General features: G+C 45.8%; 1 protein-coding gene and 1 pseudogene across 1 annotated transcript; one reads left to right on the forward strand and one right to left on the reverse strand.

The window, feature by feature from the left end:
* Nucleotides 1-11,899: 11,899 nt before the first annotated feature.
* LOC119516395 (ribosome production factor 1-like) lies at nt 11,900-12,484 on the reverse strand (the record flags this gene model as incomplete). The annotated part of the gene is made up of 1 exon (XM_037812756.1): nt 11,900-12,484. A coding segment is annotated over one exon (585 nt), but the record flags the coding sequence as incomplete, so codon positions are not given.
* Nucleotides 12,485-12,676: 192 nt separating this feature from the next.
* On the forward strand, nt 12,677-13,249 carry LOC119516396 (annotated as a pseudogene).
* Nucleotides 13,250-13,464: the final 215 nt, after the last annotated feature.

The following is a 13,464-nucleotide window of genomic DNA, read 5'->3' on the forward strand; positions in this document are numbered from 1 at the left end:
CTTCGCCAGGGCCCAGCTCCAGCAGTGCGTGGAGGACAGCAGCACCCCGGGGCTGGCACCCCTGGCACACCCAGCCTGGGTGGTTTTGCAGTAAAGTGCCTCTGGCGGATGTCTCCCCAGGAACGGCTTTCCCTGGCACCCTAGAGGGTGGGTTTCCAGCAGGTTCTGCTGGTGCAGCTCCACGGTGACTTCACTGTGGCCATGACCTTGGCTGTGTCCTCCAGTGAGGTCTGGATCTCAGCCCTGGGGGGCACTTCCTCTGCCTGCACCCTAAGAAGTGGCTGCTCCTTATGTCCACTCTCCCTGTATTCTACGGAGTTCTCTTCACCTCTTACTGATCATGTCTCATTAATCATTCCCGACATTAGGTTTCCCTGTTCAAATTCCTGGGTGGTTTCTCTCCTGATTGGACCACATTAGACACATCCAGCAAACGCTCTGGGCCTGAGGGATGAGCAGAATGCAGGTCAGCACAGAGGAAGGAGAATATATTCCAGACAGAATGAAAGGATTAAAGTACGGATTTTCTTTGTCAGTACTACTTCTTTAAGTATGAAAGACTAGTGATAAATATACCTAATCTGATTATACGCTCCTTGAGGCAAGCACCATGTCTGATTCTCCTGTCTCCACGGCCTTCCAGAAGACACGTGTTGTACAAGTACTTGGTGAAACAACTAAATCTTCTGGTCTTTGACTGGTCAATTGATTTCTCCATTACTGAGACCTCGGGAGAGAGGTCAGTCCTCATTGCAACACTTTGGAAATAATAATGATATCAATAATAAAAATTAATAATGTTAGATAAAACGTATTGGGTAATTACCATGTGCCAGGCTTTACAGCAATAAGTTCATAAGTAAGGCTCCTCAAAACCTCTATGAGGTAAATATTATTGTAACACCTGAAACACACAGAGGCCACATGTCTTGTCCAAGTTCATGCAGCAGATCAGTGGCCAGGCCAGGATTTAAACCAGAGCTCCTGCCCTTGATCACTATCCAATACTTCCCAGCTGTGTTTGCGATTGTGATTGTACGCCTCAACAAAAAAGACCTTTCCCTTCAATATGCTAGGAAAGCAGTTGACGGTCTTGATATATTAAGGCAGGGGCCTTTTTCTTTGAAAATCTAGATGCTTTCCCCTGAGAATAAGGAAGAGGAAGCATTTCAGAACTCTCCTGCTTCAAGTGCTGGGGAATGAAATGCTGTGTACATTAATTAATTCACTTTCATGGCAGGAGTTGTACAGTCCTGGGCTCCTACCCTCCACAGTGCTTCCATTTTTATTCTCATCCATAAGGAGCTGTGGCTTTAAACGTTTGCTTCCTAAAGGAGATGCAGAGGGCAATGGGCAGAGCAAAGGGTCTTTCCAGACCCCTTAAAATGACCTCTTCTAATGGCACTGAAGTCCTGCCTGACTTCCTTGTCAAATGACGAAGTTGTTGGAAACCCATGCTAGTCCACAGCCAATTTTTCCATCTCTGAACAATGCATTTTTATTCTGGAGAATTTGGAATCGAGGACCCGTCTTCTTGAGTCCACAGGACCCCACTTTGGCTAAAAACACTTTTGAATGACGTGCACGTATTGCTTCTTCCACCTGGAGCCCTTCACTTCGTGTTTCCCCGTCTTCTCACCCTACATGACCCACTGAAATAGGATATATTTTATGAGGCCTTTTCCAGCCCCACGGAAGAATCAGAGTTCTCTGAAGTGTTCCAGAACACTTGACACATATCTCTCGGTTATGCCTTATCATATTATACAGGGATTGACACATGCCTGCCTCCCTCCAGATCGGAAGCTCCGGAAAGGTAGCAGACCATGTCGCAGCCATATGTGCTTCCCCAGGGCCTGACGTTATGACGAGGACAGAGTGCGTGCCCTATAAATATTTGTTGCTTAAATAAATGAGTGAATGTGTGAATGGATTTGTGGCCTTTCCCAGTCCATACAGGATTTGCAGACTTGGAAAAATCATGTCACTCCCTATAACCTTAGCTTAAAATGAAACAATGTGATGAGATACATCTAAGTCTCTTCAAATTCTGGATTTTATGGATATGTGATTCAGTAACCTTTACATATCCAAAGGCTGTTATTACTCCAAATGTTCTATACAACTTCAACTCCAAATCTTTCAGATAGAACAGTTAAGTTCATCTGCACTTCAGAAGACACACGGGCTCCAATGCTCATAAAACCCTCTGTACCGTGACAAAACTCCTCTGGGTAGTATAAGAGAAAAGTCACCATTAACTAGTTAGTCACCTTTGGGGTATCTAGTCCCATCAGTCACTGCTCTGGAACTTCTGACTCCAACCTGGAAGTCTGAGATCAGGGATGGAACCGGCTCCTTGGATCCTGTTATAAATACCTACAGCCTGTCCTCCTCGCTCTCACTGAGAAGTTTGGAGAGGGACCAGCTGCTCACTTGCTGTCCTTATATAAGTGGTTGGGGTAGAATCTCTATCCCTCTATCTCTCTATCTCTCTCTCTATCTCTCTATCCCTCTATATCTATCTATCTATCTATCTATCATCTTTTTGTCAGAGTCTGAGCCTGAGAGACTGGAGAGGAGAAGTCATTCCTAGTTGCTGTAGGTTTGAGACATTTGCATACAGAACAAATTCCAGTTTCATGCAGAAGCCATCAGAAGGGGGCTGCACTCCGGGGGACTTCTCTCTGTCATCCCCGCAGCAGGCAGCCCAGACCCCTTGACATCCCGGGATCCTGACACAATCGGGATCACATCCTTGAAGATTTTCTGTCTGTGAGAGAAGCCATTTTGGTCCCTTCCTGAATTTAGACCAGTTATTGCATTATTTTCATTTTAACCTCTTCAAACTATGAAATCAGCCATTGGATCAAGAAATGGCACAGTTCACAATAAAGCCCCACTCTCTGGAGGGCTCTCTCTGCTTGGACTGCGGCCGCGGAGACGGCCTCCCCCTGTCCCGCAGAGGCGCGATGCCCACCGCAGGCCATTGCCAAGGATGCCCGGGGGCAGCACCCCCACCCGACCACACGGGAGAGGCCGGAGAGCAGGTGGAGGTGAGTGCGTCCTTCACTTCGGGGAGGAAGGGACAGGCGTGGAGAGGGCCAGCGGCAGTTCAGTCACCAAGCCGGGACCCCACTTCCAAAGTCGCGCTGTTCTGCATGTGCATGTCCGTATTTAAAACAGCAACTCCTAGCCATTACTCTGTTCAAGTCCACTGCTTTTGAAAAAGGGGAAATGGAGGCGAAGCCTGCCCTGTACCGGCTGGTCAGCAGCGGGGGCGCAGCCCGTGTCCCTCGGGTCTCGGCGTCTGGGTCCCTGGCTTGTGGGGCTGGGTCCGGGGCGCCACTCCTCCAGCCCTGATTTTACATCTCGGTTTTGCCAGGGAGGGAATGAGGCTCGGAGACAGTGACACTCCACACGCACTTTACAAAGATTATGTGAGACAATGTATGTTGCGGGGCCGGTGGATTAGGGGCTCAGCTAGTCTTATCTCCCTCCGTCCTTACACAGGGCCGTGCTTTTACTTTAGATTATTATTATCATCATAAAACTAAGCCATGCACATGGCAAAAATTTTTAAAAGATCCATAAAGTTAATGGAAGGAAAAGGCAACTGTCCCTCCAAATCTCCTCCCCAGGGATAATCGTTTTAACCATTTCTTATTCCTGTTATGCTGGTAGTTAGCCCTGTCATTCTAAATACTGGTTCTTTCCCTTTTTTTAACCATTTGGTTACTTTATTCTTAAACTTTTGTTTCTTATTCTGTCAGCTATTGGTGGAGTCTCTTCCCTCTTAGGACAGGGTGAGAAAATCGTCTCCTTTATCCCTCATCCATTCACATTATCCCCCAGGGAAATATGGCAGCCCTGGAATAACTTTTACATTGTCAGGGTTTGCAACATAACTGTATTCTGTTATGTTACTATTATCAGGTTTTTCACTTTTTGTCTGTAGTTTGAGTCTATAAATGGAAACCAATACATAGAATTTTAAATTTTGATTATATGAATGTTATTCACTCTTAGACCAAGTAGTATATCTGGACCAATAAAGAAAAATACTGGCATCTCTTGTCACTAAAGCTGTATGGTTAAGAGAATGATCCAAACAACACGTTCGGAGCGATTCTTTATTTTTTGTTTTATTAAATACTCCCAATTTTTCCATGTTTTAATTTGCTTTATTTTTTGTTCTTAAATTTAAATTTATAGTAGTTTTATGTTTCTCTTGTTTCCAATTGCTTTTTTTCCTTGATTACTGAAGAAATATAGACTTTCTTTGCTGTATCTCTAATAATACCCATAGGTTTAATCAATCATATTAATTATATAATGGCCTCTGTTGGACTGATTCTTTTCCAACCTGTCACATTATGGTCTGACTGGATTTTTTTTTTTTTTTCCACAATCCTAGTGTAAGTCATTTCACTGTCCCTTGAATCTCATGTTTTCCTTTTTAGGATATTTGTATGTGCTTGTTATTGATACCATCTATCTTCTGTTGCAATATACCCTGAAGTACTTTATCTCCAGAAATGATGGAAAGTAACTTTCTGAGTAGTTGCATAAATGAAAATGCCTTTATTCTAAAAATTTCAAAGACTTTTCCATTTTCCTCTGTCTAACGTTGCTGATGAGAAGTCTGACGACAATCTGATTCTCATTTTACTGTTGTTGTAGTTTGTTTAATTTTCTTAGGTTTTGGTTGCCCTTTGTCTCTCTTTCTGTTCCTTTATGCATCTAAGTTTGTCTTTTCACTCAATGTGGTGCACTTTCATGAGGATGCATGTGTAGTAATGTGAGTCATGTTTCATTCATTCTGCTTCTGGACCTTTGGTAGACCTTGCAACTTACAGACTGGAAGTCTTCAGCTCTGGAAAATTTTATTCTCTTATTTATTTGATAATTTTTCCCCTATGTTCACTGTGCTCTTTTGTTTTTCTGAAACATCTGTTATTTCCATCATTTCATTTCTATTATTTCTGGATTGTGGATACCCTGAACTGGTCTTCCTTGTCTTTTGATTTTCCTCTTTCATTTCCCTCTCCTTGAGTTTTTTTTGACACTCTGGGAGATCTCTCTGATTTTCAAATGACTTTTTCTTCTTCTCCAAGGGTTCCTCTTTTAGTCATTTAAGAAATAATCTCAATATTATCTAAAATCCCTCCACTGATAATAATTATACTTTTGCATTCTCTTTTGTTCCTTGGATTATATCTATTTTTGATGAAGTGAGTTTTTCTCATTTCTTAGTTATTTTTACCCCCTCAAATACAGGGCAAATCTTAGTTGTCCATTCATATTTATGAATAAAGAATTACTAGACTGGTGTAGATAGCTGTCATGGGTTTCTTCCAAAATTGTGTTGGTTTGCTTCCCCAGCAAACCTTTCTGCTGAGCCATGTGTGCATGTGTGTGTGTCTGCTGGGCTGGCAGGACGTGGAGGGGATTCCGGGAGCAGGCGGCCTTGCTGCAGCTCCCACCCAGTCAGGCTGCCAAAGAAGGAGGCCCTGCCCCGGGCCTGCTCTTACACGGGGCAATCGTGAGGTCCCCTGTCAGATGTTCAGTCCCTCCAGAAGGGAGCATTCTCCTCCTGGGGGCGAGGAACCGCAGGTGGCTCTGTGTGGGGAGAAAGGCTGAGTAGCTCAGGTACTCCACGGAGCCCTTTTATGAAATGGCACAGAAACTGCTCTAAGGTCCTTGGCTTCACGAGCCCAAAGACTCCAAGTCGGGGGCCTGTTCGGGCCTCAGTAATTAAAACAGCTCGTGCTTCCTCCTTGGCCTTCTCCTCTCCATCTTCAGCAACCTCTCTCTCCACTCTGGATTAGCCATTAGTTAACATTTAATCTGCTTTCCATCTTCCAGAAATTTGTTAAGTTTCTAGGTATGCTGGTGGCCAATTTCTGTTCTCTAGGTTGCTGTGGTTACACACCCTGTTGTTTATTTTTGTTGTTATTTCAGTGGAAACCAAGGAGGAAGAGGAGGTGAACATGCATGCTCAGTCCTCCATTACAAACCAGAATCCTTCATCTATTTTAAAATTACAGTAAAATTTTGAAGGGATTACATAAAGTCTTGGCATTTTCTCTGAGACCTGTAACCAGTCTATCATGATGAAAGGGAAATTAAAAATATGGGCTACATTATTTAATCCCAAAGTAATATTACACTTGGATAAGATCTAAAATGTAGTACCCAAAGCATCTCTGAGCATTAACTACTGAAACTAATTTAACCTGTGATTTACAAAAATGGAAAACAAGACAAGGAACTCAGCACTGGAGGACGGATGGACACAGACACGCACTCACAAGCTTCACGTGTGCACATGTGCTACACACACACTCCTCTTTCCCCATGGGGACAGGATCCTCTAAACCAGTGCCCTCAGCTTCTGGCCACACACAGTAGTAGTCAGGACTTGCTGGGCCTTATCTTGTTGGCAAGGGCAAATGGGAATTAAAATAGCATTGACAGCCTTCTGATCTGCCTCCACATAATAGAAAACTCAGATGAAGGGACGATTGTGCTAACAGGGGAGATGGTCTTGGGTGGGAGGGGCTTTGTAACGATGGCTTGTTCGGTTATCAGCTGACATGTAATTTCTGTGGTGCAATATCCTGCTTAATGGGCTTTTCTTGATTATCTCCAGTGACGGGAAACTTGTAACCTCCAGAGGTAGCATTTATATCTTTGGACAGCACTGCTCAAAGGACCTTTAAATGTAATTTCAACGGAGCGCTGTGCACCTCCCAGTTGTATTCACCCGATGTGCTCTCTCTGACAATGAGTGCAAATCTAAACCACTGTCATAGGAGAGGAGTTGGATATTTAGTGTTTAACAAGACAGGTAAGAAAGAGATCTTTTTAACATGAGGGGCAGTTGTCACTCCCTATCTAGAGATGCGTGCATTCCTCAAGCAAGTCTTTACAAAAAGTAAGCCTGTTATGTAAAGGCTGTAAAAATAATTCCATTACCTGCCTTACAAAGACAGAGTGACAGCTGATCATTAGAAGAAGAAAGTCTTCACAGATGACGCCCAACTTGCAAAAGAGACCATTTCACCCATTATAAAAGGGAATGTATGATAAATTCCTATCAAGACAAGCTGTGTTTCCCAGGGTAACAGATCATTCTGTCGCTTCCCATTATAGATGAGATCCATTGCAAGGCCCCCTCACACTGTTAAAGAAGGTCTGTGGCCACAGGGAATTTGGGGGTCTTGAAATACCTAGAAATCCAGCCATCTCCCTGACTGCTGGTGAAGAGGCTATTGGGAAGTTCAGGAACATGGAGAGCCAGTGCCGCAGTTCCTGGCACAGATGTGCACCAAAGGCTAGTGTTCCATGTTCTGCCCCAGGGGTGAGCCTGTGACGACAGACACCCCTCCCCGAGGATCAGCATGAGCCAGGTCCACGCAGTGCAGAATGGGGAGGCCCTTGGAGACATTCTCTCCAATTTCCTCATCATGTCTGTACTTGGCAAGACTGAGACCCAGAGAGGGGAAAGTACAGGCCTGGAGTCATTAGAAAGTCAGCAGCAGTGAAAATACTGGAATCTGAGGTTTTCCAGGCAAGGATTGCTTTTTCCCTCTGTACGATACTCTCCTATTGTAGCCTCAGGTCTCCATGACCTTGACCCAGCCCCCTCACTGGCTTCCTTCCCTGTCGCTCTCCTTGCTCATTTTCTCCCACCACACTGGCGTTCCTGCGATTCTTGAAGCAGCCCAAGCAGGCTCCCACCCCAGGGCCTTTGCATGTCCACTCTGTCCACCAGAGCACGCTTCTCCCTCATCGCTGCATGGACCCTCCCTGACCCAACGTCACCTCCTCAGAGAGGCCCTCTCGGCTTCTTTCATCTAAGACAGTCACTCTCCATCTCCCTTTTCCTTCTGTAGGTTTCTTCATAACATTTATCGTTATCCTAACATTATATTAGATATCTAAATAGTTATTTATTTCTGTCTCACACCAATGAATGTGAGTTCCAGGAAGACAGGGACTTTTTGAGTTTAAATAAATATTTCTGAAGGAGTAATGCAGTAAGATCTTTGAAAGCATTCACTGCTTATGGGGTGAGTTAATTGACAGTGCCAATGGCACAGACCCCACCCCCCACTACTGGGGCCTCCATTCGGAGCCCGCATCCTCCCCAAAGATGAGGTGGAAAGCTTAGTGCCTCCTGGTCTTGGGTCTCCTACTCTAATTCCCAGTTCAACTCAAATTGTTGATGAGTCCCCATCCTGGTTGGTAACTGTTCACGCCACTGGGAAATCAGGGTTTAAGGAGACCCAATGCTTGCCCTTTAGTTCAAAGTCCATTGGAGACGAATATATAAAAAGAGGACATTATAAATCACTTGTAGGTTCAGAGGTGGAGAATTAAAAATGAATTAAGGCAGATGGAGACACTGGGGAAAGGAACAACCTGGCCGCAAATGGTCTCCTGATGGAGAGGAGGAAAAGGTAGCCGAGAGAGGGGGTGAGGACGTTTGGAAGTGCCAGAACCATTTGAAGAAACTCGGAGGCAGAAGCAACTAAAAGAGGGCAGAGGAGGGGGAAACTTCTGTGCAGATAGTTATGTATGGACGCTTAGAGGCTGGGAAAAGCCTTGCCCGGGAGGCAGAGGAGCTGCGGCCCAGCTCTCTTCGTTCCCACTCCATCGCCCAAGACCCCAAAACCCCATAAACCCACAGGGCCCCCAAAAACTCAACAAATGTTCTTAAAATTAAGTAGTGACTACAGGACATGATGTAAACGGACCATTTTAGTAGAAGTAGCCCAGCGGATGGGGCATCAGGGCACCTGGCCCCTGCTCCACCACCCGCTGCAACGGTTTAGGCAGATCCCTTCCCCTATCTTCACCTTCAATTAATCATCAAATAAACAGTAAAGGGGGGGATACAGATCAGTTCAAAGGGCTTTTCCAACTCTGACATCCTAGAATAACATGAAATATACTCTTAGGCTATTTTCTTCTTGCAACTGGCTAGTGTTAATTGATTTTAGAAGTACCACTGTATCTGAAATCCTCCAGGGAATTCATTCTCTACCACAGAGCTGGCCAAGACCCTTTCAGGTAGCCACAATTAGACCCGTTTATCCACAGGCCCATTTCCCAGCAATCTGACTCATTTAGGACCTTTTGATCTTGAACCCTTCAAAGAGCCCCCTAGAAACCCACAATCAGAAAATTCCAGCATTAAAGTTTTTGTGCATTGCCCCGTGTCCTCTTTGAAAGCCTTATAGAGTCTAAATTCTTGTTTCCATTAATGACTCAAGCACACTGGTTCCTCTGCTGGCAGTGTCTCCCCTATCTGTTCATCCTGGTAAATATGTTATTTGAAACCCAGCTCAGATTTCCACTGCCCCTGAGATGCCAGTCCACCCACCTACTGCCTGCAGAGTTGGTTGTTCCAACATCTTCTATGTACTCACGCCAATACCTGCTGGCTTTCATTACAGCCTTTACCATCCTGTACTATGGTCATGCTGGTTGAGAGTTTAAACTTGTCAAGGCTAGTGCCATGCTTTACCTACCCTAGTCCCTAAAAAACCTTAAACGGGGCCTCTCATCCAGGAGTGTGCAGGGAATGTATTCTGGGGACTACTAGTGATCTGCTTTCCCGGACCTTTTTGAAAGGAGAACCATACTCCAAAAAGAATAGCAGAGAAAGCATTCGTGAGGGGCAGATACATGAGCCCTAAGCACAATCACAGGTGAAGCCGCTCGACTGAGACGGGAGACAGACAAACTAGAACAGAGACAGAACTGCAGCTCAGCTGAGGACGCTGACGCCTCGTTAGAATGACATCCCGGAGGGATTTTGAAACTATATAGTTGTGTTTGGCAGGTGGGAATTGAGAATTTCCGGAAGCGTTAAATGCATTTCAGAAAGATGTTTATTAAAAAGGGATTACTATACTTGCTTGATGCTTGACAGGCTAAACTTCAGTTTTCTGGGAAAGGCCAAGATGCCAGATGAACCAGGCATTTCCTCAAAACAAACTAACAAGATTTTATCAAACACTATCATGCGTTCAGCATTATACAAAGTGCACAATGCAGAATCAAAGACTGGATTCTTGAAGAATCCAGAAGATGATGCTGAGACAGCTAAAATGGTCAGACAACAAGTTACCTGCACAGCCCCCTAGAGGAGGGAGAGGCCAGGTGGGCTGGAACGGATTGGGAAGGGAGGGCTTCCTGCCGGAGGTGTGGCTTGGGCCAACCCTTGCCTACTCATAAGATTGAGATCAGAAGAGGTGGAGAGAGGGCTCTCCAGCTCATAGAGACCTCTCAAGCAAAGGCCCTGGGAAAGCGAGACCAGCAGAGCTGAGTGGAGTAGCAGATAGGATAGGTTATCTCATTGTTTAGCAGATCTTGAGTTCTACTGACAGTGGGCAGAAGTACTTGGCTCTGCTCTAGTTTAAGGAGGCAAGACAAGGAAACTCATCAGCTGACAGGTGAGTAGGGCAACTTGTCTGCTCTAATTCCCACTCCACAGTCCAGTCACAAAGCGACCTGGTTATGTTGCTGGGCAGGGAGGACAAAGGTGCCTAAGGCAGAGTCTCCCTGCTTCTCTGTGTCCTCTCCCTCCGCCGTGCCTGGGAAGCAGGTAGCGGCGGCACAGACGGCACCGCAGAGACTAACTGGCTCTGCTCTCCACCCTGGGGTCCTGCCTGGAATGACTCATCTAAGAAAGGTCCAACTCGCTCCTTTTACAGATGGAGAAACCGAGGCTTAGAGAAACAAAGTGATTAACCCAAGGCTATTCAGCCCTCGTGGAACCCAAAATGCGGTCTCCTGGTCTCCTGACTCCCAGTCCGGGCCCATTTCTATGGATCCATTCCTCTTTGTAGTGCCAGCAATCTACCTAGATCCCAGCAGGAAACAGGTAAATGCTATTTACCTAAGTGTAAGCAGGGTGAAGGGCATCGAAAAGGGAAGACTGTCAACCTCTGGAGGCCTTTACCATCCCTAGGCCCGAGAGTGCACTAGAGGAGGAGCTGTTTCCGGAATGTGGTGAGAGCTGCAGCTTTAGGAGGGGGCCGCTGGGGCTGAGGGTGAAGGACCCCAGCCATTGCGAACCTGAGGTAGGTGTTGGGGCAAACACTCTGATTTCTCCTCCTGCTCACTAATTTCCTGGCAAACCCAACTGGAAGCTGGAGGGCAAGGGAGTCAAATAGAGCACGAGCCAGGGCACGGGGCAGGGAGAAGAAGGACGAAGGACGGGTGTGGAGGAGCAGGGGAGAGGATTCCCTCTGTGTTCTGTGACTGTGCCTCCCAACCTCCTCCACCATTCCCACGTCTCGCTTCCCAAGACTGAGAGTAATCTCTCCCTTCCCGTCTTCCTCTGATAAAGTAGAGGCCTGGGCACAGGAGAGAACAGGGGCCCTGTAGGGTTCTCATAAAAGGCTTGTTGAACTAAATTGATTGGCCAATGGGGGATATATGAAAAATTTATTAATTTCTCCAAGATTCAAGGACCCGGAAGCACTGACAGAGAACAGTAGACTTATGGATTAGTATAAGACGTGTCAAAATGCTAGAAAATGTATCAGTGCCGTATCTACCTTCCCAAGTGAATAAACAATGCAAGCAATAGCAGTGGAGACAGTGACCCGTGGGGCCCACAGCCATGAAACAGCATTCCGGGGCTTTGGCACTGGGACAAAAGGTCCAGGTCTTCCCAGCCTCTCCCATTCCTCACAGCCCGATGACTTTTAATTGTATTTGCCATCAATAAACAGTGGCAACTCATGGCACTTTATAATTTGTCCAGACAGGGAAGAAGGTTTATGAAAACAGTAAATGCCATTTGGAAAAGGATCTTCTTTCAAAACTAATTCACAATAGTCCTTTTAGCAAAATCCAATACTATTTCCTCAGTACTTTATAAATGGAATTTTCTTCTACTTGTATCCATTTCCCGAGGCTTATGCACCCATTCATATTCTCCAAATTTAGAATCAAAGGTTCCTTTCAGAAGAGATCTTAATTTTAAGGTAAAACATGATCCAAGCTCCTGAATTCCTACTTTCTTTTCACTCTTGAATATGTATCTGTGAAATCTGAAGAAGACATAATCCTGCTGACTGTGGAATGTAGCAACCTGCCGTCGGATAAACTGAGGATTATGGGGAAACAGAGATGCAAACATACGTCCAATAGAATGGCCCAGTCGTGTTGTAAAATTACTCAGAATTATTTCAGGAATGTGCTCTGTGGGGTCCTTACCTCTTCTCTTGATTTCTTTATGCAGATGAACACTACTTATTCTAAAATGAGCTATTGGACCATCTGGCAAGTGACTCAAAATAAGTCCATTTGGTATTTTATTATCTTCATTAATAACGATCAGATCTGTGAAATCTCTAGAGATGCACTGTGGAATAATTTTTTTCTGAGCCAGTCCTCTTCTGCAATAAACATGTGAGTTTGATGTAACTGTAGAGAGCTGTTCGCAGAGCAGCCGAAATTTTGCTCTGCCAGAAACTTTGAGGTCAGAGGACAAGACCAGTCAAAGGGCACCTGAGCTGTGTAACAGACGTGCACAGAGCCCTGCTCTTCAGAGGAGACTCTGGAGGCCTCCGGGGCCACCTGCCCGGTGAGGAGGGAGCCGCTGTGCTGCAGTGGGGTCCCGAGGATTTGGGGGTGGGTGGGTAGGGGAAGTGTCAAGGGCGATCAGAAGGAAGAGCAGGCTGGCAACACCCTGGTGAAGGTGGAGGATAAGAGCAGGGGCAATGGGAAGAAAGGCCTGAAATGGAAAGCCGCTTCCGAAGAATCTCAAGAGGCTGCAGTCACTGGGCATGGGGCGGCGGAAAGCGGGGTTCAACCCCCGAGAGCGGCTGCCTTCTCTCCAGGCTTCAGCATTTCAGAGATTAAGAATCAGCAGCGGCAACTCTTAATGTTCACACAGTGGAAACAGCAGCAGCGGGAGTAAAAGTTAGCAGCTAAGAAAAAACTTAAAAAGGAGAGAGAGGCTCCTCGTGATCAGGCTCCACAAAAGCCTACACCCAAGACCATCGGCAATCAGCGAGTACAGGATGAAACCGTCGTAGACCCTAATGACGAAGAGGCTGGTTATGATGAAGCTACAGATGAATTTGCTTCTTACTTCAACAGACAGACTTCTCCCAAAATTCTCATCACAACATCAGACAGACCTCGTGGGAGAATAATACAGCTCAAAGTTTCTGGGAGCCACCCTCAACAGCATTCCAAGACAAGGATGGGTCCTTAAAAGGGAGACTGACAACCACTCAACTCATCTGGAATAAAACAAGAATTTGTGGGAATCTCAGGAGCTCACATAGTCTTTTGCTTCTTTCCAAAACCTCTTTGTGGGTCAGCAAAAAGGTTTCTCTCTGGCCTGTAGAGAGAAAAGGGATCTCTCCTCTCAGATCTTATTGAGGACCCCTACCAAGGCCTGGGGCGACAGTTGTCCCATGCCTCTCA

The sequence above is a fragment of the Choloepus didactylus genome, chromosome 20 (assembly GCF_015220235.1).
Source record: "Choloepus didactylus isolate mChoDid1 chromosome 20, mChoDid1.pri, whole genome shotgun sequence".
NCBI classification, from domain to species: domain Eukaryota; kingdom Metazoa; phylum Chordata; class Mammalia; order Pilosa; family Megalonychidae; genus Choloepus; species Choloepus didactylus.